General features: G+C 40.8%; 1 protein-coding gene across 1 annotated transcript in view; it reads right to left on the bottom strand.

Annotated features, from left to right (window-relative positions):
• ston1 (stonin 1) overlaps positions 1 to 27,392 on the bottom strand; it is a 122,150-nt gene that overhangs the window by 22,544 nt on the left and 72,214 nt on the right. The window contains exons 7-10 of the mRNA XM_078556367.1: positions 15,896 to 15,951; positions 12,804 to 12,897; positions 10,552 to 11,195; positions 6,739 to 7,011 (exon numbers count right to left, since the gene is read on the bottom strand). Of these exons, the coding sequence (XP_078412493.1) occupies positions 6,739 to 7,011; positions 10,552 to 11,195; positions 12,804 to 12,897; positions 15,896 to 15,951 (1,067 nt within the window). The remainder of the gene's footprint in view (positions 1 to 6,738; positions 7,012 to 10,551; positions 11,196 to 12,803; positions 12,898 to 15,895; positions 15,952 to 27,392) is intronic.

Raw genomic sequence — 27,392 nt, 5'->3', positions numbered from 1 at the left:
AAAATGAGGTCCCTTGCAATTTGGTTCCTTTGCAGACAGTTGTAGGCTTACAGGCTGGTTAGATCTTCAATGCCTTTGCCTCTCACACACAAACTCCTCTTGGTTTATACCTAGCTTTCCCTTTGAATGTAAATTTTCCATTGTATTACTAGGTTTTTTAAATTTTACTTCTCCTAACAACAATCCTTTAATTCCACCAATTTTATTACTAAGAGAAACACATTGCTTGGTGTCTCCTAGCAAGGCGCAAGATTTTACCCATTCTTTTGAATGGTTTATTCAACAAATGCAAATGTATTCTTTACGTTCTATCCTTAGGTTTATTTAATTAACATCTCAAACTACTATACATCAAAGCACCCAGGCTTGCTGGCTTTAATCCAATTAAGACACACACACAGAAACAGACCCTACTATAAGTCCAATTTAAAAATAATTTCCAATAACATTATACACATTAACATCTCTTCATGACACCAACTATCTGACAACCTGAACTGAATTTTGGCACCACACATGGATTTCTCAATAAACAGATTGTGCACCAAATATATATCCAGTCTACCAGATCCATTTATTGTCAAGCAACAAAGCCTTATGCAATTCTGTAGTTTAAATTAATCAATTTACCCATCTAGGTTCATAACTTATGGGCATTATTCCATTTAATCAAGCAGATGACCTTTGTTCATGGCTATAATTAACCAAAGTAAATATTATTCTTTCGAGTTATCAACAGTCACAGATTGCAACTCTTTTGAGTACAATCACAGTTCTTGGTTTCCGGGAGTGGGACATCAACCCACAACCTTCTGATTCAAAGGCGAGGGTGCTATGGACCGAGCCACAGCTGACACCTCCCAAAGTAAACATTATTCTTATGTTATCAAACAGACTAGTAAATTAGGAGGGGTAAAGAAACCCTAAAGAAACTAATTGTGTAATAAGGTGTGGTTAATAGATTCCAATCAGAAACATGCAAAGAACTCACACCGCATATTTTGAATCATTGTCACAAAGTGATGGCTGATCATTATTTCTTATAGTCAACAAACGAGGTCACTAGGGTTTTGTCTGAGGCCGGCACCCTCAGGATTTTCCCAGCTCTTTTTCCCAAAGCTCCAGCTATTTTTTTAATTCTTCAAAACATATCATTTGTGTGACCTGCATATGTTGCTTCACACCATCCATTATTTTAAAGCACAATGGAACCCATTTAGCAGGCAGATTCATAAAGCTAGGCTGGTGGTTTGGCAGTGAGGGGAGAGGCAAGGCAAGCATAGAACATTTATTTATAAAACAACTGAAAGATCTAATAAATTTATACGGATTGTGTAGTAAAATGTCATGGGAATCAAAACCTCTCAACAGCCAAGACTCAACAGTAAAGACAAGTTGGTCTGGATGATTGCCAAAAATCAATACAATACTTTTGAAGTGAAAATTGACATTTTAGGCTAAGAGTGCTTTTTAATTTCCTGCCTGCATGAACAAATCAATTTTTCTGAATTAGCACTGCAGCATTACAAGATATATATAGCATTAACCATCTGATAACAACCCAGTTATTATTGCATAGCAAATGACTAGATTTATAAATTCACACATTAAGCTTCAAAGATCTGCTATATTATGGCATTGACTGATAACAGAATAACTAATCAATTTAAATGAAGTTATCGAAGAAACCTTCTTAATTTGAACTGACTTCAAGTGCTATTACAGACACTGAATTAGGATTCATCACACCTTTACAATCTGCTGAATCACTATCAAACATACCCCAGAGGTCGACAATATAGTTAAAGCTTCTGTGCCAACATTAACCGTAACTTATCCTCTTAACTTGCAGAAAAAAGATGTGTTTGCACTAGAACAAAAGGCAATAAGATCCAAAGAGATATTCATACCATGCTTTCATTTAACTGTTTCCAACAATTGAGGTTGATAGTACATGTATACGTAATGTTAAATTTACACAATTAAGTCCAAAGGAAAGATTAAGGAAAGATATATATCAGAGAAGATTCACTAGATTGATTCATGGGTTGAAGGTGTAGTCTTATGAGGAAAGGTTGAGCAGGTTGGGCCTATACTTATTGGAGTTTAGAAGGAGGTGATCTTATCGAAACAAAAGATTCTGAGGGGCTTGACAGGGTAGATGCTGTGGATGTTGCCCCTCGTGGGGAATCTAGAACTAGGGGGCCACAGTTTATAGAGGAGGGTCTCCCATTTAAGATGGAGATGAGGAGGAATTTATTCTCTCAGAGAGTCATTACTCTTTGGAATTGTCTTCCTCAGCTGGCAGAGGAGGCTGGGTCATTGAATATATTTAAGGCTGAGTTGAACAGATTTTTAGTTGACAAGAGAGTCAAGGGTTATGGGGGACAAGCAAGAAAGTGGCAATAAGGCCACAATCAGATCAGCCATGATCTTATTTAATGGCAAAGCAGGCTTGATGGGCCTAATGGCCTACTCCTGCTCCTAATTTTTATGATTTAACACAGACCAAGAAGTTCCCAGGTTCAATTATTGGCCCGTCAATTGTCCAGGCAGCGTTAGAGATGTTACAATTGACTTCTGTTCCTCTAGTATGGAAGGATGAAAGTTCCCAATTCCTTATGTATACTCAGTAATCCCTGTTGTACGTGCATACATGGGTATCAGCAAATGACAGGATGTCACAAAAGTATTATAATCCTCATAATATTGTGATTTATTGTAAAAGTTAATAGTGGGGTTTGGATAGTTTCTGTGTGTGTGTGTGAGATTTAATTGAATTGGAGACAGCTAGTCTGGAGGCTTTGACTCATCAAAAGAAGCTAGGTTTGACTGCTAAACATGGCTGAAGTTTTAGAATGTGAGGTGAGGAGAATTTGGATTTTTAAATAAATCAGGGTAGTTGAATTTCAAAGAGATGGTAGGATGTTACACCTAGCCAGAGAAGCTAGGCCACGCAGTGTGTTTATTTTTCCCCAAAGGTTTCTGATAATATTAGCAACATGAAATTATTTATATTATGAGAAGGGTAAAGTTCCAAAGACATATTGGAACAATGGGATTTACATTAAAAGGGAGAAATATGTATAAGGGAGATTGAAGCTGTGTTTCAGGGAAGGCATTGTAAGATCTACCAGAAGTATGAAAAACCTCCAGTAGTTGTGTATTAAGCTTGCTGTTTACAGAAACAGGAGTTGGGAAAAACCATTTTAAATTCTACTGTCCAGGGTATTGTGTTAACGTACCTGGATCTGTTTAAATCTTTTTTTTAAACCGCTGTATTAACTGGGGTGTAAATGGAAGCCAGATTAGTTAGGGGTTTGGAGAGTTATTATGGTAGTAATTTGTAGACCTATGTATGTGCTTGAAATCTTTTCTTTTGTTAATAAATGTTTAACTTAATTTTCTAAAAAATCTCTGAAGTCTGGGTGGACTTTTTACTACTGAATTCAGGGCGCCCACCTCGAAATAAATACAAATTGCAAAACCGTTGTGAGCGCGTGATCAAGTTTCCCTCATGAATTTGATCCGCCTGGCACGCATCATCTGCTGCATCGTAACACAGGACTGGCACATCAGTGGTATCCTTCAACGGTCAAATACCCTTTTGGTACTCACAGTCAAGATTAAACATGAATGATAACTACTTAGGTGAGCACCCATGGAACTGCGCTCCAGTAAAGAGTCAGTTCTGTCATGACAGAATAAAATTGGCATAGTGTCATGTCACAGTATATTCTGAACTTCATACTAAGTTTCATATTTTAAAACCTGATCACAAAAGGCTACAAAATGATGGCAATCCCAAGATCACCTGATTTCTCTTGTGGATTGAATTCCAGTCAAGAGGGAACAAAAGGAACCTTTCAGACCGATATTTACTTGATGCTCTTTCCAGAAACTGCTTCAGAAGGGTGTTATCAATTGAATGGGTCTTTCAAATACAAAGATGCTGGCTGTCTCAAACTCTCAAGGATGTAAAATAGATCTAACCACCCACCTTATTTAGAAAAGGACTTTGGACTTGTAAAAGGTCACATGATGAGACAGCCATGCTTTCTATTTGCTTTTAAAATTCCAGCAAGAAGCTGCTTGCAGACAAGTTCCATTAGAAGGCCATTAAACTAGCTGCAAGTCATCTAAGCAGCCAAGGTAATAAACAGCAATACCTTGAAAGTGGGAGAATGAGTTCCCCCAATCTATTTCAACTTTGAGTTTACCTGAGAACCAACCTCCTGGAAACCTGACTACAAGAAACCTTGCAGCTTACTGAGAATCCTCTGCTCTACAAGACCTCCATTTCAACTAAAGCATCAACCCATCTAAGAAACTACAGGCCTACCACGAAAGAGACTGAGATAATTATAAGTTGTAACCATATAAATTGTAACCATAAGTGAGTGAGGCATCGTGTTTTAAACATCCGGTGTAAGTGTGAGATAATAAATAGCTTTATTTTTAAACTTACAAAAAACTTGCTGCTGGAATTATTTAATTGGGACAATCACTCTGAGGGTAAGAAAACAGACCCCTCTTAAACAAACGTATTGATCACGGACAGTGAAAGGCAACACAAATTCTGTCCGTGACAACATAAAACGGGTGCAAGGAAGAGAGAGATCTTCTACTAAAATACCGATCAACAAAAAGACATATTGGCTTTTGGTTTTGTGTTCATTGTTTTGTATACAAAAGCTATTTTCATTCTGAAACTTGTTTACATCAGAAAGTGAAAGAATGGTGACCACAAGAACTAGATGTTTGCAAGAGAACGGGTGATGCAATTTCCACAGCTTTAATTTTGTCCTCAGCCACCTTTACTACTGAATCATGCAAAACAGTCATGATAATCTTAAATTTTGCAGCAGAAGAGCGAATATGGAATCCATATGAAAGTATATGAAAGGTTTCAAATAGCTTGGAATTATTTTCTCTTTTTTAAAAAAAGTCTTTGTGGCATAATATTTGTGCACGTCACATATATTACATTTTCACCAGATAGGCGGTAGTTACTAAACCCAGCAACATATCTAAGTTGAAAAGCGTAATTTTCAAAAGGTACAACAGACAATCAAGCTACCTGGGAAATGAGTATGGAAGACTCATGTCCCACTCAGAGATTTTGGCCTGGGTTTTCTAGTATAAAATCAGACATAGAGAAAGTGGGTTTCTCTCTTTTGCCAAATCCCCAGTCTACATTATGTGGATAAAGGAAAAATACTGCGGATGCTGGAAATCTGAAACAAAAACAAAAAATGCTGGAAAAACTCAGCAGGTCTGACAGCATCTGTGGAGGGAAAGACAGAGTTAACGTTTTGAGTCCGTAAGACTCTTCTTCCGAGCTCTGAAGAAGTCAAACAGACTTGAAACGTTAACTGTGTCTTTCACTACATCATGTGGAATTGCCTGAGAGCTGATGCAACATGTGCCTACCTCAAATAGGTTTTAATGATTACTTTGAATGTAGGGAGGTCCTGCAGGTCATTTCCCCTGACATTCTGGCACATAGAATGTCTTTTCACAATAATTTCCACGTAAATTACACCCATTAAATGGGTGTCCAGTGTTCCTAGGCTAAAATAAATATATTAAAAAGAGTAATGAAAGTACACAATAATGTTAAGGGAAATGTTATCATCATTCCTAAATAATTTCTCCCTTTTTGAATTGTGTTTTTTTTTAAACCTGTTGACATCAAGACATCAAGCCTTTCTGGAAAATATTTTAATTTTTCCCCCAGTATCATCACTACCATCAATTGTAATTGACTTCTGAGGGATATTCAAGAGAAAGATCTTCAGAGATGCAAGGCAGGTCAGGTTGCATTATGCCCATCCACAAGAACATTCATCTGTGGACAGAAGTGATAAATGTCACATTGTCAGCTGATTAGTGCATGTAGAATTCCTATTCCCAAAGGAAGTTGGAGCAATTGACTCAATGGTACCAAAATCACATGAATGCCCCACAAGCCATATTATCGGATACCTCCTCAGAATCACCCCAATCCCTGTGGGTAATTATTTCAGTGGCACTGCATGAAAGAAGGGATGGCAATGTCAACAGCAGCTAGCACACCCTGATTAGACAAGCCATCAGCATACCAACAATCATGTTGTAAGCCCTGGCACATGCCATGGGAAAATAGTATTCAACTGATCCTTCTCTGTCTGTTAATGTGGTGTGGGGAGGGAAATAAAAGAGTGAGAACAAGAGGCTTCGAAAACAGAAAGACTGCAAGGGCGGTCAGATTTGTCAAAGGGAGAGCTGAGAGCTTTTGCTGAGGTGGAGGAGTTAGAAGTACTGCAAGGTAGTTAGAAGTAATCTTATTTAAAACAATCAAGAGATCTCACTGGTGTGATGGGCTATTTGGATCATTACAAGAAGGTAAGATGTCCTTATTATTTTTTTAAAATCAAATTGTAACTATTCTGTATGTTTACCCATTGCCAAATAAAACTGTCTATCTCACCAAAGGTTTTATCAGTGATTAGATACTTTATGTTATAGCCAATACAAGGAGATATAGGACACTGAGTCAACCGCAACAAATGCAAGGTACTCAGACTACTTATGGGAACAAGCACTGTACCATAGAATTTATCTATGGCAGACCTGAATTTGTAACATGTACATAAATCTAGATACAGCCAGATGTTTACTTGTATTAGCACTGCATATTAGAAGTTGTCATCTTAATAGGAACCAAAAAAGGATCAGAATATTTTACATATTTACTTCTTCTATAATTTCTTCTTTAGGTTCTTCATCAGAGCCATCACTGGAAGTGTCAGCGCTAGAGCTATCATCATCATCATAACCCTCAAGGGCTTTAAGGTCTTCAGCATCAATAATTCCAAGTATATCATTTTCTTCCACTTCCCGCATGTTACCAATTTCTTCATCAGAAGAAGTGTCATTAGTTCCATCCAGCTGTGGGATGGATGATGCCTCAGCCTTGATTTGTTGTTCCTCTGAAGCTGTAGCAACCATCAACAATGTCTCATTTACCTAAATAATAAAATCACTATTTAATTCACCAAAACAAATAACAGCCAACCTGTAAAGCAATAAAATGCTACAGTAACCTAAGATCCCTAATCTGGTTTAAGATAGCTTGAATATATCCTTGTGCGAGTTTGAAAACAAAGACCTGACTGCAGAAATTACTAAATTAAGTTGACATATTCAATACCGTATTTTTGGGGGAGGGAAGAAGAAAAAATGTCTCCATGGATTTTTGGTAATTTCAGAAGCTACATTTTATGGGAATTTGAGAGACCAAGCACAAAATCCTAGGAGAAAGCTCTCCAGAAGAATCAAAAAAAATAGGAACTTAGGAATGTACAGAAACTTTGACGACTACTGCAGTTCATCTACTCATTAAACCTTGTTGTTTGGCAAACAGACCTTCATCCTGTGAAGGCTGAATGCCAACTCTCTGACACCTCCTCTCATCTGTCCCTGGACCCCAAGCCCATCACTGATCACCAAGCCAATATTTCCCAAATGGTCATGACCTCATATCCTCTGGAGATCTTCCACCCCTCCCCTTCCCACACAACCCAAACAGACTCAAAACTTAAAGCCCTACAGCCTGCATCTAACTCCTTCCCAAGATCCACATACAGGACCTCCCAGGTAGTCCCATTTATTTTAGTCCCACAGAACTTTTTTCCTCCTACCTCAACTACTTTTTCTCTCTTGACCAGTTTCTTCTGTCTTACATCTGGACCTTTCCCAATATCCTCTTCCATTTTAACAGTTTCCTGGCCCTAACCATCTCCTTTTTGAAGTGGACATCCAGTCCCACTACACCTCCATCCCGCGCCAGGTGGTCGCTTCTTTCTTGAACATAGGCCCAATCAGACCCCAACCACCAGCAACCTCCTCTGGCTAGCTGAACCTGTTCTTACATTGAACAACTTTTGACTCTTACCACTTCCTCCAAATAAAAGGTGCAACTGTATGAATCTGTATAGGTTCTGCCAATGTCTGCCTTTTCATCGGACAGTTGGAACATCCTTTGGTCCAGTAATGCTCAGGTCCCTATCCTCGCCTCTCTTTCCAGTACATTGATGGCTGTATCAGTGCCACTTCCTGCTCTGGCCACAATCTGGAAAATTCCATCAACTTGCCTTCAAAATTCCACCCCACACTCATCTTGACAACTCATGTCTATTCCCTTCCTTCCCAGCTTTTTTGGGGATGGTCTATCCCCCACCAATATATAAGCTGACCCACGGCTATCTTGATTATGCTTCTTCCCACCCCACTTCCTGTAAAGACACTATTCCATTCTCCTAGTTACTCAATCTTTTTCACATCTGTTCTAATGATGACAGCTTCCACACCACTACTTCTGATGTGACTTCCTTTTTCCTCAAATGATGTTTGTCCTTCACCATGATTGTCAGGGCAATTGACTGTGTCTCATTTCCCACAATTCTGCTCTCACCCCTACTCTCTTCCAGAAACACAAACAGAAACCTCTTGTCCTCACCTTCCACCCTACCAGCCTCCATTTTCAACAGATCAAGCTCCATAATTTCCACCACTTCCAGCTTAATGCTAATGTCAAACACATCATCAATTCTCCCCCCCTTTCAGCATTCCAAAGGGACCACTCTCTCCTTGGGCAGGATCCCACCACTAAAAAGGTCAGTGGGGAACATATGCCCACCAATGTTGGTTGCCTTGCAGCCATTTAACACCTAGTAGAACGTTAATTCGCTGGAGGCAGGACTTCTGCCCCTCACTTGGGAGGAAGGCCCCTCAGAGAGATGTCGGCCAATCTGAGTGGTCAGCAGCTCTCTAGGCCTAGTAACATTACTGGGAGAGGTGGCCACTACTAGGACCACACCGAGCCCCACATGTCTAAGTGCTGGGAGCCCAGGACAAAAGTAAGCATGGGGGACTCGTGGTGGGGTCATGAGGGGAGATCTTGAAGGGAAGAAGTGGGTGGAATTTGTGTTGGAAAGTATGGAGGGGTGGGGAGGCTGCACGCTGCACCCAGTGAGTGCAGACCTTTGTTGGGGGGGAGGGGGTGCCCCAATCAGGAAAGGAGGCCTTTGATAGCTGCGCCCCCGCCAACCTCCTGGCCAATCGACCTATCCCAACTGAGGCCCAAACCTGCCGGGTGTCTCTCTGTCCCTGACCTCTTCCCTCCGGCCTCAAAATTGCGGTCAGGTGGGAAGCAGTCCTTAAGTGGCCAGTAGTTGGTCACAATGGCCTCAATTGGGGTGAGATCAGGGGGGCAGGCAGGTAGGCAGCAGGAATTCCACCCAGTGAATTTTAAAGGCTGCCAGCCTACAAACCCGCTGGTGGGGGCCTATAAAATTCTGCTCCTGGATCTACTCTTCAATCACCCCCAAAACCCGGTCCCCTTCCCAATTTACATTCCCATGCAAGCACAAGAGATGCAATCTCTGCCCTTTCACCTCCTCCCTTCCCACTGTCCAGGGCTCCAAACATTCCTTTCAGGATAAAAAGGAACTTACTTGTACTTCTTTCACTTTAGTATACTGTAATTGCTTCCCACACGGCTGTCCCCTCCACACTCGGGACAAAACGCAGATTGGGTGATCGTTTTGCTGAATATATCCATTCAGTCTGCAAGTGCGACCCTGAGCTTCAAATCGCTTACTATTTCGATTCTCAGTCACACTCCCATTCTGACCTCAGCTTCCTACACTGTGCCAATGAAGCTCAACAAGTGCATTATCAAACAAAACTTGGCATCAAGCCACTTAAGGAGATATGAGGGATGATGACCAAATGCTTGATCAAAGGATTATGTTTTAAGGAGTACCTTAAATCTCAGCTACTCAACCAGGAGCCAATGTAGATAAGTGAGCAAAGAGATGGGTGATTTGGACTAGGTGCAGTAAGTTAGGATACTAGCAGCAGAGTATTAGATGACCTCAAGCTTATGGACAGTAGAATGTGGGATGCCAGCTAGGAGTGCATTGCAATAGTTAAGTCTAGAGGCAACAAAGGCAAAGATAGGGTTTCAGCAACCTTGAGCTGAGCCTGGACTGGAGTCACAGAAGTGGAAGTAGGAGACAGCATGCATATATGGCTGGGAACTTGAGGAACAATATTCTGCACTCAACGCTCAGTTCAACAACTTTAGATCATAACCATTGCTCCCAATTTTCAGACAGTAGGTGCTGGTTATGATTCTGTTGTTGCCATTTATAGCTCCTCTAGACTCACCTTTTGTTTCTTTACTTGTCCCATTACACCACCTTTTGCCTTGCACACTTAACCCTTTCTATTTAAAGCTGAGCCAGGCTGTTTGCAATCTTGCTGTTGTATGAACCACAAGGTAAGCTCCCAACTTTTGATGTCCAGGATTAATGTGAAATAATTAGTTACCTTTTTTTTGCAGTGTCCGATACTCCACTCAGTTTATATCTTCAAGCAGGTAGAAACACAGTATAATCCACAACAGAACAAAAAATGCCGCTTCTGACAATTTGGTGTAAAATTTTCAAGTCTGTACATTAATTTGTGTCTTTCAGTATTCATTTTCCTAAGCGCTCTTACCTGGGGTGCAAACTGTTGAACTACACACTGCTCAGAAATGCAATGTGGTATGTTTGTTCCTTCGTTTTGTTCAGATGCTTGTTTTTGTACAATGAGCGTATGTGCTAAAGGAACTCGGTCTGAATCTTGAATTAACAGATGTTGAGTCTGTCCTGTTGCCGCTTGTTCTTCCACAGGCTGCTCTAGTTGAGTTGGCTGTGATGCTGCAGGTTGCTGTGTTAGCGTTCCTGTATTTGCTATGGACTGTCTCTGAACAACAATAGGTGGCCCTGTCTGTACCCCCATCCCAGAGTGTTGTAAAACTACCTGTTTCATTGTACCCTGTTGTTGAATGTATACGTGTCTTGACATACCAGGCTGCTGCAGAACAGACTGACTAGCTACATCGAAAGATTGGTTTGTTAGCAACTGCTGATGTGTGGAAACGTGACCCGAATTAGATTGTTGAAGTGTGGGTGCTTGGTCTTGTGAAGACTGCTGAATGGCATGCGCCTGACCAGAAACTGCGTTTTGCTGGATAAGAGCTGTCTGCCCTGTAACTGTATTTACTTGGTGAATGAAATGACGAACAGGCTGCTGGAAATATTTCTGGCCTGCAGCACTTTGGGTTACCATTACTGGTACATTGACCTTATACATATGGCCTAGAAAAGACAAAGATTGAAGAGAATCAACTACAAAATTTGAGGGCAAAATAGGGTTAGAAAATGCAGTACCATCAACAGCACAACAGGCTAAATATAAGTTATATGATTCTAACAGCAAAAGCAATACTGTTCTCTCAAAAGTATGCAAAATAGTAGAACTTATCTGAGAATTTTGTCCAAGGCAAGTTTATCTACTTATCATTGCCTTCCCGAAACCCTAGGCTAGCTTGAGAGAGCTTTCAATAGTAGGATCAAGAATAATATTCATAACCAGATGAATAAAGGCACTACGCAGTGCTAATGAAATTGGTCAAATAAGAAAGGAGCAACAGCAAAGATAAATATGGGTTTTCATTTCATTCAAAATTAAGATTCAGAAAGGTGAAAACTGTGTTCTACCGAATGCATCAGTATAAAAATTACAACCAAATAGCAAAAACTAGTCCAGAGGTTCCCAAACATTGTTCCTGAGTCCTCTTTCAGAGATTCAAATCCTATCCGCCTCCCTCTTTTTAAGAAACAGTGGGGTGAAATTAGTCTTTGCCAATAGCATGAAACAGACAATAGCAAATCAGCTGCATCGTAATTGATTATTCTGTACCAGAAACAGCTCTGATTGGTCCAACTTTCACTTTTAAAAACCTGCAGGAATTCACACATTGCACATTAAATTCTGAGATCGCCCTCTTTTGAGTTAATTATTCTACATGGTTTCTTTGACCTTAAATGCGCTTAAAGAGATCAGACTTTTTGGTGCACTTCTTGCACTAGTAACTCTCATTCTCAGTCATCCGTTTTCCTCACACTGCCCCGATATCTTTGTCATGTCTATCAGTTTTGGGAACCTCTGCTATAATGAATATGCAGACAGCTGAAGCGATTCTACTTACAGATAAAACTTAAAATGCTGTTCAGTTGCTAAATTGGGAAAAGGATTTCCTTTAAACATGATTTTAAATTTGAGCGTTGTTACAAGGAATGTCAATCTTTCCAATTACATCCATTTAAGTTTAAATAGAACCCATTCCAAAATTTACTGTCAATCAGTACATCTACACATTTAGCAGGTAGCCTGCAAGCAAATAGTGCAATAATTAGCAGTTTCCCTGAATCCAGACTTTCCTCTCATTTAGCTTTAAACTAGGTACAATTTTGTACCTTTGAGGTATATTTACTGCAGTTACTCTCCATGGTGCTGCAGCTAAAATTAAATTGCCATTCTTTGTTTTCCTATCTTCACAAAACTAAAGATCAAATAATTTACAACCCCAGAGATCCAGTTACATTTGTTTTTTTAAAAACTGCATATTTTAAAGCGTTGCTTGAATGCTTATATTGTTTTGGACCTACATTTTGTACCAGCAACAACTATCTATGCATTGAATGAGTTTGATTCATGAGCTTGTATAGGCAGATAAATAGCCCCTACATCTCCTTTCAACCACTCTAGCCACTAATGATGTGCAGCTGGGGGAGACTGGAAAGAAAAAAAGGAGCAATTCTGATTCACAAAACAAGAAAGGCAATCGATTGTTTAACACTGGGGGAAAAAAAACAATTTACATAATAATTTTACTGGAGCAATGAGGAATACAAAATACTTGCCTGAAGCAGTCTGTAAGGTAACTCCAGCAGGAACCTGGATTGGAAGACCAATCCCAGAAGGTAATGTAAGAGTAGCTGTAGTTCCTGAAGCGTTCTATGAGAATAACACAATATAGTTATTTACAACAAGGAAAATCTAGCAGTTAAAAACAGTAATGTTTGTTAACTCACACTCTCTGACCGACCTTCAGGCCGCCTGAAGCACCAATTTCCATGTTACTGTAGGCACTCAGGACACAAGATCCATACACATAAACTATGTCAATGCTGCAACTCCAGATCTGAGAGAGTTCTGGAGGTGGTCTCCAGGAAAGAAAGATCGAATGTCATCACCATTGGAAGGAAATATACCAGAAGGCCACCTCACCCTGTGGAAGGTTAAATATATAATCTATATATTTTTATTGAAGTGATTTATTTACAGGTGGGAGAATGCTTTGCACTTGGAATATTTCTCCTTCAAAAGAATAATTAATTGGAAACATACAGATTTGAAATTTGATATTTTAATTGGAAGTGTAGGAGAACATGCAACGCTCCCAGACAGGTGAAGACTATTTTGAACAGGAAAATCCCTTTCCTGTTCAATTAGTTCTCAAGCATGGTATGCAAAAGTGTTGAGAATGATTGGACAAATGAGACTTCTGCTGCAGTGTAAGAGGGGCACACATTTCCCACAAAGGCAACAAAGGGAAAATTATTGCACTATTCCAACACACTACAACTGTTGGCAGAAGAGCAACATTAGACCCAGTGGAAAGCAGGGAGAAAAGACAATCTAATTTAAAGATCAAGGGGACAACATTCAATAGCCCCAAAAATGAGAGTGGGGATTGTAATTCGCAATTAACCCGCACCTGTTGCTTACTTCTGATGCAGCACATCAATTTTGTGCTGTCTAGTTTGCATAATTGGTGCAAATAGCCACTGTCAAACACGCTATTAAATGGTTGCATGTTTCAGCAGAGGGCCCCAGGTTTGTGCTAGGTTAGTACCACTTAAAGATAATCTGCAATATTTAAAGCCAGCCTGCATCTCTTAAAGGAGATCATAAGACCATAAGAAATTCGAGCAGAAGTAGGCCATTTGGTTCATCAACCCGGCTCCACCATTCAATAAGATCATAGCTGATCTGATTGCTGCCTTAACTCTACTTTGCTGCCTGCCCCCCATAACCCTCAACTCCCTTGTAAATAAAAAATCTGTCTAGTTCGGTCTTGAACATATTCAATGACCCAGCTTCCATTGCTCTCTGGGGAAGAGAATTCCAAAGACTAATAATCCTCAGAGAAAAAAATCCTTCTCACTTCCGTCTTCAATGGAGACCCCTTATTTTTATACTCTTCCACCCAGTTCTAGATTCTCTCAGCATCTATCTCATCCAACCCCCTCAGGATCTTATGTTTCAATAAGATTACCTCTCATTCTTCTAAACTCCAATGAGTATAGGCCCAAACTGTTTAACTTTTCCTCATAAAATAACCCCTTCATCTCAGGAATCAATCTGGTGAACCTTCTCTGAACTGCTTCCAATGCAAGTATACCTCTTCTTAAGTAAGGAGACCAAAACTGTTCATAGTACTCTAGATGTGGTCCCATCAATGCGCTGAACAGTTGGAACAAGACTTCCCTACTTTTTTATTCCATCCCCCTTGCAATGAAGGCCAACATTCCATTTGTCTTCCTAATTACTTGTTGTACCTACGTGCTAACTTTTTGTGATTCATGTACAAGGATGCTTAGATCCCTATATACCACCGCAATCTGTAGTCTATCTCCATTTAAATGATATTCTGCTTTTCTATTCTTCCTATCAATGTGGACAACCTCACATTTTCCCACATTATACTCCATCCGCCAATTTTTTGCCCACCCACTTAACCTATCTATATCCCTTTGCAGACTCTTCATAACATCCTCACAACTTGCTTTCCTGCTTATCTTTGTATCAGCAGCAGATTTGGCTGCAATACAGTTGGTCCCTTCATCCAAGTCATTAAAATAGATTGTAAATAACTGAGGCCCCAGCACTGATTCCGTTGGCACTCCACTCATTAGCATTTGCCAACCTGAAAATGACCCATTTATCTCACTCACTGTTTCCAGTTAGTTAGCCAATCCTCTATCCATGCTAATATATCACCCGCAACACCAAGAGCTCTGCCTGTGCAGTAACCTTTTATGTTGCACTTTACTGAATGCTTTCTGGAAATCCAAATATACTACATTTCCTTTTTCCACCCTGCTTATTGCATCCACAAAGAAGTCTAAAAAATTTGTCAAACACAATTTCCCTTTCACGAAACCATCTTGACTCTGTCTGATTGTAGTATAATTTTCTAAACATCCTGCTACTACCTCCTCAATAATGGATTCTAGCATTTTCCCAAAGACAGGTGTTAAGCTAACTGGCCTTTGTTTTCTGCTTTCCATCTCCCTCCTTTCCTGAATATAGGCTTTATACTTGCATATTGTCCATTTTGGCTGGAGCAGGAAGTTTTAAGAGTCAGGGCAGGAAGAAGAGTGAATTATTGCGTAACACGCGAAATAATTCATTCCAAGGTTCTCCGATGCTGCATGGGACACCTTAGAGGAGGTGGAGGAGAGATGTGATTTATTCACAGAGAGCCAGACGGCTCCCCAGAAAAATCTTGCAAAGGGAGGGGGACCAAATAATCATTGCAGTCAATACCAGGAGTCAAGCTTCTCCTGCAGCATATTCCAAACAACCTCTACCACCTATGGAGAGCTGGTGGTGTAATGGTAATGTCATTGGACTAATAATCCAGAGGCCCAGGCTAATACCCTGGGGGCATGGGTTCAAATGTCACCATGGCAGCTGGTGGAATTTAAATTCAATTAATAAAAGATAGAATTGCATTGAACATACAAAAAATGAAATAGGAGCAGAAGTAGGCCATACAGCCCCTCAAGTCTGCTCCGCCATTCAATCTATTTGTGTTTCTACCCTGATAACAGCCCACCTTAAAAATATTCAATGACCCCCGTCTTCTGAGGCAGAGTTACAAATCGCACAACCCTCAGAGAAAAAATTTCTCCTCATCTCTATTGTTTATTAATATAACACTTACCAGTTCTGCAGATGTAAAATTCTGAACACTTCTACCTGCAGGGATCACGATAGAAGCTGCAACAGAAATGCAAATTTTGACTATCATGGGAAAAAATTGTCTCTGTTTCAAAATGTACCTGTCAAATAAATCTAGCAAAATTACTGAATCATAACTTGTTAATAGCAATGACAAAGAGGATAGGAAACCACAGCAGATTAAATTGATCTGAAATGGATTACTGAGGGACAGGTTCTGCTGATATTATTAGACCATTATCTAGGATCTTGAAATGGAAGGATGCTTGTTTTGGAGGACCTAAAGGCTTAATTGCACAATCTACTTCACAAACATGGTCACACCAGAGCATGTAGCTCTTGTGCATAACTAAGACAGTGTATAAATACAGACAGGAAGAAAATGCTACCCAGGCCATGGTGAAAGAGGAGGTAATTCAGACACTAGAGTGGTTTACAATTGATCAGGAGGAGGTATTGGATAGGCTATCTGCACTTAAAGTTGATAAAGCTCCGGGACCAGATGAGATGCATCCAAGGAGACTGAGTGAAATGGGAGGGGAGGCACTGGCCCATAATTTTTCAGTCTTCCTCAGGCTTAGGGGTGGTGCCAGAGGACTGGAGAATTGAAAACGTTATACCCTTGTTCAAAAAAGGGTGTAAAGATAAGCCCAGCGACTACAAGCGAGTCAGTTTAACTTTGGTGGTGGGGAAGCTTCTAGAAATAATAATTCAGGACAAAATTAATAATCACATGGACAAATGCGGGTTAATTATTGAAAGTGAGCATGGATTTCTTAAGGGGAAATCACGTTTAACTAACTTGAGTTTTTAAAGTGGTAAAAGAGAGGGTTGATGAGGGCAATTCTGTTGATGTGGTGTACATGGACATCCAAGAAGCTTTTGATACAGTGCCACACAACAGACTTGTGAGCAAAGTTATAGCTCATGGAATAAAAGGGACAGTAGCAACTTGGATATGAAATTGTTGAGTGACAGGTAAGATAGTAGTGGTTAATGGATGTTTTTTGGGCTGCATGAAGGTTTGTAATGGACTTCTTCAGGAGTCAGTGTTGGAGCCCTTGCTTTTCCTGATATATATTAATGATATAGACCTTTGTGTACTAGGCACAATTTCAAAATTTGTGGATGATACAAAACTTGGAAGCATTGTAAGCTGCGAGGAGGATAGTGCAGAACTTCAAAAGGACATAGGCAAGTTGGTGGAATGACCGGACAGGTGGCAGATGAAGTTCACTAAGGACAAATGTGAGGTGATACATTTTGGTGGGAAGAACATGGAGAAAATATAAAAATAAAAGGTACAACTGGCAGATGGACCTATATGTATATATGCATAAATCATTAAAGGTGGTAGGACAGGTTGCGAGAGCGGTTAAAGCATACAGTATCCTAGGTTTTAGTAATTGGGACATAGAGTACAAGAGAGATGGTGGTGTAGTAGTAATTTCACTGGACTAGTATTCCAGAGGCCCAGTTGAATTCTCTGGGGACATGGGTTCAAATCCCACCTTGGCAGCAGGTGGAATTTAAATTCAATAAAAATAAATCTGGAATTGAAAAGCTATTCTCAATAATGCTGACCACGAAGCCATCATCCATTGTCGTAAAAACCCATCTGGTTCACTAATGCCCTTTAGGGAAGGAAATCTGCTGTCCTTACCTGGTCGGCCTACATGTGACTCCAGACCCACAGTAATGTGGTTGACTCTTAACTGCCCTCTGAAATGGCCTACCAAGCCACTCAATTCAAGGGCAATTCAGGATGGGCAACAATGCCCACATCCCATGAAAGAATAATAAAAAAAAGCAATGAAGTTATGTTGAACTTGTATAAGACACTAATTTGGCCTCAGCTGGGGTATTGCGTCCAGTTCTGGGTGCCGGACTTTAGCAAGGATGTGAAGGCATTGGGGAGAAATTTCAGTTAAGAAGATAGATTGGAAAGTTAGGACTGTTTTCCTTGGAGAAGAGAAGTCTGAGAGGAGATTTGATAGAGATATTCAAAATCATGACGGGTCTATACAGAGTAGATAGGGAGAAAGGATCGATAATGAGGGGGCAAAGATTTAAAGTAATTAGCAAAAGAAGCAAAAGCGATATGGGAAAAAACTTTTTCACGCAGCAAGTAGTTAAGGTCTGGAATGCACTGCCTGAGTGAGTGCGGTGGAGGCAGATTGAATCAAGGCATTAAAAAGGGACAGAGACTGTTATTTGAAAAGGAACAATGCACAGGGTTACGGGGAGAAGGCAGGAGAATGGCACTAAGTGAAATTTTTATTCAGAGAGCCGGTACAGACACGATAGGCCAAATAGCCTCCATCTACACTGCAACAATTCTGTGATTCTGTGTCACGTTCATGCGAATTACATCTTTATTCGAATATTAGCAAAATCACCTACAAGGAAAAAAATTCAAAGGTGTTTTAAGAATTCAGTTCTTCTGTTTTGGTTACTTGCATGTTTTTAAAGACCATTCCTTTTTGACATGCTCCACAACAACTCTTATAAGCAGATCTTGTCATTTGCAATGTGAAAGCTATATACTTTCCTTCTGCTTTGCAGAGGTTACGTGATCCACGGTTAATTACCTAAATGGCATTAAACTGCTTTATGGAAGATAGACTTGTCCAACACTTTCAGTCATCTGGGCAGATGGAATACTACCATAGAGACCAGGGCCTTAACAGTCTAAGATAGCTATAATACTTATATACAATTTAGGGAACATGAACAAGCATAGGAAACAGGATTATGATTAGACAGTACAATTATCAATCATAAATCTCCTTTTCAGTCTGAAGGAAGTAGTTATACTTTAGACTTTCAGACAAAGTAGTGATATATGGTCTGTTTTGCTACATCGCTTGATCAAAGTACTAGACTGCCTCCGGTAGGAAGGACAAGTCACTGCTTTCAGATGAGGTGGCAAGAAACGAAAAAGGCGAGAAAAAGTTTGCTCTGAACAGGGACTGAACCTTCAGTGGTTTGGTCAATCCTCTTTTGAGAGATTCAAGTAGCGTAATTTAGGTATAATACTTGTATATAATTCTAAATAATAACTAGCTATGAGACAGTTATTAATTATTGAACAAAACAGAATCCATGCTTCAGGGTGCAATTATTATTTGATAGTAGGTCAAGAACATTTTATAAAAGACTGATCTGTGAGAAAGGTTTAAAACGTTGGACTATTAGTATGACCAGACTTTAATGACCTATGGTGTGCCACACAGATACTTGTTTTCAAACAAATGTTCACATCTCCAGAATAAAACGAGATGCCTCACTATTTATTCAAATAAAGCCATCATGCGAGTGAACATGACCACAGAATCACAGAATTGTTGCAGTGTAGATGGAGGCCATTTGGCCCATCGTGTCTGCACCGGCTCTCTGAATAGGAATTTCACTTAATGCCATTCTCCTGCCTTCTCCCCGTAACCCTGGGCATTGTTCCTTTTCACGTAACAGTTTCAGTCCCTTTTTAATGCCTCGATTCAATCTGCCTCCAACACACTCACACACTAAATGTCTCTGACATTTTCTTCACAGCGGGACTCTCCTATATTGTGTAAGGAATGATCAATCCATTTTGTTCTGACAGAGGGCTGCCTACACAAATAGAAATAGAGATAATCTATCTCCCTTTAAAATAAGCACTGACAGTTTAGGCAGGAGTTTTAAATTCTTACCCTCCATCCTGCACAAAGGACAAAGCAAGTCTCTTCATTCAGATTACTGCTAAATAAGCTGTTTTAAATTTGCTACCTTACTTCACCTAGCTCTAAATTCCAATTAATGGAAAATGAAGAGATCCAAGACATGGCTCTTTACACTCCTAAAAACTTTTTGATCTATTTCTTAAACCTGATTTTTCAAGATTCCCTGGTTAGATTTTTGTTCTTTCATGATAGAGGCAACCAATAACTGGGTTAATGTTTTGAGTCCGTATGACTCTTCTTCAGAGCTCTGAAGAACAGTCATACGTACTCAAAACGTTAACTCTGTCTTTCTCTCCACAGATGCTGTCAGGCCTGCTAAGTTTTTCTGGCATTTTTTGTTTTTGTTTCAGATTTCCAGCAGTATTATGCTTTTAACCAATGACTGGGTTGGGGTAAAAGCCCTAACTAACTGTTAAATGTTGATATGAGACTGAATTTTACAGCAAAGCCCCAGGTCCTGATGACAGGACCTGAAAAAGATGGCACTTCCATTTGGGCATTCAGCAGCCAGCTGCACATGATCTCATGGTGGCCGGCTAATTAGCTCAGGGAAGGCAGGGGGACCATCCAATTAAACTGCAGAGGTCAGAACTGAGCTGGCGCAGTCAGCATCAGATGACACCACAGCAGATGCTGGCACCATATTTAAAGGTCTGCCAAACTTGCATTTGCTGCTGCCTGCTTTCAAAGAGCTTCTGCCTGCCAGGCTGCTGCAAAAGAGCTGTATGGAAGCCTGCAGCCACAATGGTAGATGGAAGACCCTGGATTGCCCAATGGTTCATCGATAGTTCCTTGCAGGTTCTCCTCCAGGCTGCAAGGGCAAGGTCGAAGATCCCCTTCCTCACAGGCAGGAGTAGGAGGCCTGCTTGCTTGACCAAGCAAGCCTTGACGGAGATTGCAAAGGAAGTCAGCAGCTGTGAAATCAGCAAAGAACCTGGATCTAGTGGCACAAGTGTGTCAATGGCCTCCTTTGCTCTATTGAAATGAGTTCACCGTACCTCTTCCTCCGTTTAGGGCTTGCATGTAGCAACACAAGAGGGTGCGCTTAGTAGAGAGGTAGTGACCAGTGGCAAAGGGATTAGGCAGTAGCATATGCTGCCAGAGGCATTGCTGCATCTTGGTGAGAATCATCTGTCTGTCACTGCTTACCCCGCCCCCACCACACCCCACCCCAACAAGGTCCTTTGAGAATGATCGCATGCAGGAGGCATTTGTGTGCTCCCGTAATGGACATAAAGCCCCATAAGAAACGTGCAGTAAAATTCCAGTTAATTAGTCTTTAAATACTTTATTGCTCTCCCACCACATCCATGTGCAAAGTCCACCCTCCACGTCGGATGCCATCAGTAAAATTCAGAAATGACATAAAGTTGTCAGACTTCCAGTTCAACATGCTCCATTTGGATTTTATGCCCCCACCATGTCACCACCCCTCCCCCAAACACATTCTAAGCAGCCCTGTAAAATTCAACCCATAGTCTCAACTTCAGTAGTGCATTCTCTAGACTCAAAACTATCTGTAGAGAAAAACTCTCTATTGCACTGCCCTAAATCTTTTACTTTAAATTTTACATCTGTATTTTCTTGTTCTGCACTGCTTAACCACTGAAAATCTCTTCCATTTTCACCTTCATTTAATCTTGCTGAAATCTGTCTTTCCCCTGCCTCCCTTCCTTCTTAGTTTAAATAACTCTTCATATCCCATATTTATTGGTTTTACAACTTGTTAGCTCCCACCCTGTTCAGGCGAAGCCAATCCTTACAGAATAGTTCCCATCTTCTCCAGAACTGATGCCAATTCCCTGTAAAATGTTCAGAAATTCAGAAGTTCAAAAATGATTTACTGTCTTTAGTGGCAATTCTTCCTTTTAATTCCGCAGGATTATATTTCTGTTTGGAGAAAAGTTTTACCCAAGCCAGGCCATACTTTATCCTCTGTAAATTTGAGGCCAGACAAAACTACACCGCCTGGGTCCTTACTTGCACCAAGTCCCACTCACCCATCTCCTTTGACTACACTGGCTCCCATGCCTCAATTTTAAAATTCTCATCTTTGTTTTCAAATCCCTCCAAGGCCACACCCCTACCTAGCTCTGTAAATTGCCTCTAACCCACAACCCTCAGATAACTGCACTCCTCTAATTCTGACCTCTTAACAGACCCAATTTAAGTGCTTCACAGGTTGGCCATGCCTTTAGATGCCAAGGCCCTAAGCTCTTGAATTTCCTCCCTAAACTTCGCCACCTCTCTTTCTTCTTTGAAGATGCTGCTTTAATCTTATACTTTTCACCAAGCTTTTGGTCATTTGCTCCAATAGCTCCTTATCTGGTTCAGCATCAAATTTTGCTTAATAATATTCTCACAAAATGCCTTGGGCCGTTTTTGTGTGTAAAGACACTATATAAATATAAGCTATTGTTGTTGGCATGAGTTGGTGCAACAAAATCTGATAACACATTTCAATGGCCACTGGGCTGGAACACAAAGCAATTGTCAAATCCCCAGAAAGTATTTTTTGCATCATGTTGTGATAAAATAGCTTGTACTTGACAATTTTTGTTTTTATTCACTCAGGGGCTGAGAGTATCACCAGCAAGGTCAGCAAGTATTGCCCATTCCTAACTGCCCTTGAGAAGGAAGGTGAGCCACCTTCTTGAACTGCAACAGTCCATGTGGTGGAGATACTCCGAGTGCTGTTAAGGAAGGAGTTCCAGGGTTTTGATCCAGTGACAGTGAAGGAACAGAGATATAGTTCTAAGTCAAGGTGATCTGTCATTTGGAGGGGAACTTGCAGGTGGTGCTGTTCCCATGCATCTGCTTCCCTTGTTCTTCCAGCTCGTGAAGGTGAGGAGTTTGGAAGGTGTTGTCAAAGGAGCCCAGGTAGGTTGCTGCAGTGTATCTTGTAAATGGTACTCACTGCTGCCACTATGTGATGGTGGCAGAAGGACTGAATGTTAAATTAAGGTGGTGGATGGGATACGCATCAAGTGAGCTGCTTAGTCCTGGATGGTGTTGAGCTTCTTGAATGTTGTTGGAGCTACACTCATCCAGGCAAGTGGCAAATATTCCATCACGCTCCAGATTTGTGCCTTGCAGATGGTGGAAAGGTTTTGGGAAGTTAGGTGGTGAGTATTGCCACAGAATTCCCAGCCTCTGACCTACTCTTGTAGCCATAATATTTATATGGCCGGTCCAGTTCAGTTTCTGATCAATAGTAACTTTCAGGATGATGAAGGTGGGGGAATTCAGTGATGGTAACACCAATGAACATCCCAGGGGGAGATAGCAAAATTCTCTCCAGTTTCAGATGGTCAGTGCCTGGCAATTGTATGGCACCAATGATATTTGCCACTTATTAGCCCAAACCTAAATGTTGTCCAGGTTCTTGCTGCATGCTGGCATAGACTGCTTGAGAAGTTGCAAATGGTGCTGAACTGTGCAACCATCATTGGACATCCCCAGTTCTGATCATATGATGCAGGGAAGGCCATTGATGAAGCAGCTGAAGATGGTTGGGCTTAAGACACTACCCTGAGGAACTACTGCAAATGTGTCCTGTGGCTGAAATGATTGGCCTCCAATAACCAAAACTATCTTTCTTTGTGCTTATATTGACTCTAGCCAGTGGAGAATTCCCCAGCCATCCTCGCACTCCCCCAGTCACCCTGATTCCCATTGACTTTAATTTTGCTAGGGCTTCTTGAAAGCCACACAGTCAAATGCTGCCTTGAATGCAGTCACTTTCACCTCACCTCACCTCTGGAACTCAGCTCTTTTGTCCATGTTTATAAAAAAAAAAGTGACATGCAGTCATCCATTGCACAAAGCTCCAGTAGGAACTTTGTTAGATTAGCAATCACAGATATGGTAGTAACTGTGTTGTGTTCATGTTAAAATTAGTCACACAATGGATTCTGAGAAACAGCACTCAAAGTTAATTTAGTTTCACTGCAGGAAGTGCATATTATTACCCTGTGTTATAAGTGTGAAATATGTTGTTCTAAATCTTTTGTATGGTTCTCAGAAATGCAAGAGGTTTGTACAAGGTGTAGTAAGGTTTGAGAAATTTACTGAACACAGCATTTTAATAGCTGTGTTTCAATCTAATATCTCAACATTTTTTAAAAAATCTTTTTAAACTCTATGGAGTTGCTTTCTGAAGAAGCATGTGGCAACTGTGAAAAGACAATCTATTCAAGACCCTTTTTAGTGACTAACAATAAAACAGATGATGCAGTGGCACAGAACATTAGCCCTGGCAATACGTTTTTCACCAGCTGCCCCATTGGCAAGTAGCACTTTTGCCTCTCTGGCCTCTTCTCCAACAAACAGTTCACCTTTATCCATCCCTTTCCTGTCATTTAAGATCTTTCTTCTACCACCCCTGAAGCCCCATTCTGAGCTCTCTTTTTGAGATGCCATCTATTTTTCTTCCTTGAGCTTTTATACAAAGTGACTCCTCATTCTCAATAATTCCAATTTTCACCTCCACTCTCTCTGCCACCCTTCCCTAAATTCAATCAATCTCAGCCTTAATAACTCCATTACTCATATCCTTCAATACTACATTGACTTATCTATGTCCTAGCATCACTGCACCCAACCTCAATCAAAAGGCCATTTTCAATCATTGTCTCATTACCACTGAAAACCCTAGCCTCCGCCAATCTCACTTCTTTCACTATTTGCCCAAGGAAAAAGGTGCCCCACCCACCATTCAGTTGCATTGGACTCTCAAGTTTCCAAATTTGTTCACTTTGGCCCTCTATTTTTAATGAAACCTCTGAAGCTACTGATTTATCTGGCCATTCCTCATCTGTATCTATAATGCTCTTGTTTCCCAGCCCTTTTGTTTCCTTAGAACAGCCCCCATTTTCATTGCTTCAGGTGTGGGGAGTGCAAACCTGAATGCATCTGGTTCATAACTGGCACAGTGATCCATTAAGAGATCTGGTCTGACCACTTCAATCACAAGCATGCATTGCTTTCCTCTGCCAAAATCACCCAGTATTTAAGTTTAAACAATAGGACAAGGATAACCCTTTTATCATATGGCTGGAGTGTCAGTCGTTCTTGTAGATGGCTCCATTGTATCCTTTCCTTCATTTCGTCACAATCCCTCCCCAGAGCACTATTCACTCTAGCTCTGAATCACTGACTCCTCCCCTTCAAAAACAGCCCCTCCTCAAAAAGCACACTTTAGACACCACCATTGTCAACTTCTGCCCCATCAACAAAACCCCAATCCCTCCCTGTGTCATAGGTGCCCAGACCCTAACCCATTTCTCCTGTAACTCACTGCGTTTCCAAAATTAGCTGCTTTATTTCATCACTTTCAATGTGGCAAATCAATTAAAAAGGTGTCGAGCAGTTATGCTGAGGTGCTATAATGCAGTGGCTACACCACATTTGGAGTGTTGTGTTTAATATTGATTAACACACAACAAGCAAGGATGAAAGTAAAGAGAAAAACAAATGCAAAGATAATAGGTAATGAAGTAAAACTAGACAACACAAACACTGGAACCTAAAAAGACAGAAGTGGGGGCATGAGGTTTGGGGAAATCACTGAGGGACACAAGATATTTCATGGTATACAAATGGCAAAGAACAACATAACCACTTTCTTTTGGAGCATGTTGGTGCATTGATTTGTTTAAGTTGTACGGTACCTTTAAATTGTTTTGCATGGCCATGCACCTGCTGCAACTTAAAGAAATCAACTGTGCAGGGCCTGCATGGGAAATTTCAGGAATTGTGACTGTACAGCTTAAAAGGAACATTGGTAATGAGTTGGATAAGTAAAATCAGGCAATATAAAATTTAGTGAGAAGCAACTGTGAAACAAATTTTAGGGAGTATTTCTTTATTCAGTGATAAATTATTAGCATGGCAGTAGGGACAAATTCAGTAAAGATGTTCAAAACAATAACTGAGACATTCCCCATCCTCAGCTTTTATATTGTTCTGGCAATAACAAAATAACAATAAAGCTCTTCTATAGTCTTCTTTTCTGTGTGTGGAGTTTATTAAAGTAGCCTACTTCTAAAAGAAACATTTCCTTAACAGGAGCATTTGCAGACTGGCCCCAAAGTAACACTTATCATTAAATTCATTTACGGTATGTGGGCATCACTGGCTAGGCCAGCATTTATTGCCCTTGAGTAGGTGGTGGTAAGCTGCCTTCTTGAACCACTGGAGTCCATGTGGTGTTGGTACACCCACAGTGCTGTTTGGGAGGGAGTTCCAGGATTTTGACCCAGTGACAGTGGAGGAAGGGCAATATATTTCCAAGTCAGGATGACGAGTGGCTGGGAAGAAAACTTCTAGGCGGTGGTGTACCCATGTATCTGCTGCACTTGTCCTTCTAGATGGTAGTGGTTGTGGGTTTGGAAGGTGCTACCTAAGGAGTTTCTGCAGTGTATCTTGTAGTGCACTGCCGCCACCATTCGTCGGTGGTGGAGGGAATGAATGTTTGTGGAAGGGGTGCCAATCAAGCAGGTTGCTTTGTCCTGGATGTTGTCAAGCTTCTTGAGGGTTTTTGGAGCTGCATTCATCCAAGCAAGTGGAGAGTATTCCATCACACTCCTGACATGTGCCTTGTAGATGGTGGACAGGCTCTGGAGAGTCAGGAGGTGAGTTACTCGCCACTGGATTCCTAGCCTCTTATCGGCTCTTGTAGTCACAGTATTTATACGGCTAGTCCAGTTTAGTTTCTGGTCAATGGTAATCCCCAGGATGTTGAAGTGGGGGCTACAGCAATGGTAATGCCACTGAACATCAAGGGGCAATGGTTGGATTCTCTCTTGTCGGAGATGGTCATTGCTTGGCACTTGTGTGACGCAAATGTTACTTGTCACCCCGAGCCTGGATATTGTCTTGCTGCATTTGAACATGGACTGATGGTGGCATATTGGGTTGGATTCTGGCTTTATGCCTGCTGGGTTTGAATTCTGTTCAGATTGAATACATTGCCATGTTCTGAATCAGCTAACTAATTGAATCTTTACAGAATACATTTGAGCAACACCAACCTCTTCCTATTGCACATCATCCCACAGCACAAAACTGTCCATAATTGTCATTAATTAGCTATCTCACAGAGAAAGGCCAAAGGGTTGCTGGTGCACTAAGTATGAAAATGAACACATGATTTCTGAGGTTAGAGCTGAGGGATAGTGTTGCGACAACTTTGCTCTGGGGCTGGCTATACAATACCTGACTTAAAAGTGTTAGAAATTGACACTGCGGCCTGGATTTTCACCAGGTCTGGATGACTTGGGAGCCCTTTAAAAAATGAATGGCAGGTTCCGATTCCAGGGTTCCAGACTCCATTCCCGGGCTGTCTGATTTTTCGGAATGCCTTCAAAGGGTGCAGGCTGGGTCCTCTCAAAAGCCTGCATCCAGCACTCCCAATCTGGCCAGCTCCATTGTGGAGATAAAAGTATCAATAACAAAAACCACAAGCCCTGGAAACCACTTAACCTTGTGTAAATAAATATTGTGAAATTGACAGCAGTGATGAGAGGACCTGAGCTGTCAATTAAACAATGTTTTTTTTCTGGGGCACAGCTGTTTCAACAAGCTGGTCTCCCATCCAAGCTTCATTATGTATGCTTGGCTGAGAGCCCAGAGAAGGATTACTCTTGTTGAAACACCTTTGCCCCACAGAAAATGTTTGATTGACAGCTCAAGTTATCTGATCTCTGCTGTCAATTTCACAATGTTTATTTACAAATCTTAAGCCCTTTCAAA

The sequence above is a fragment of the Cetorhinus maximus genome, chromosome 14 (genome assembly GCF_964194155.1).
Source record: "Cetorhinus maximus chromosome 14, sCetMax3.hap1.1, whole genome shotgun sequence".
NCBI lineage: Eukaryota > Metazoa > Chordata > Chondrichthyes > Lamniformes > Cetorhinidae > Cetorhinus > Cetorhinus maximus.
Note: the sequence above shows the minus strand (reverse complement) of the source record. Positions and strands in the feature narration are given on the sequence as shown.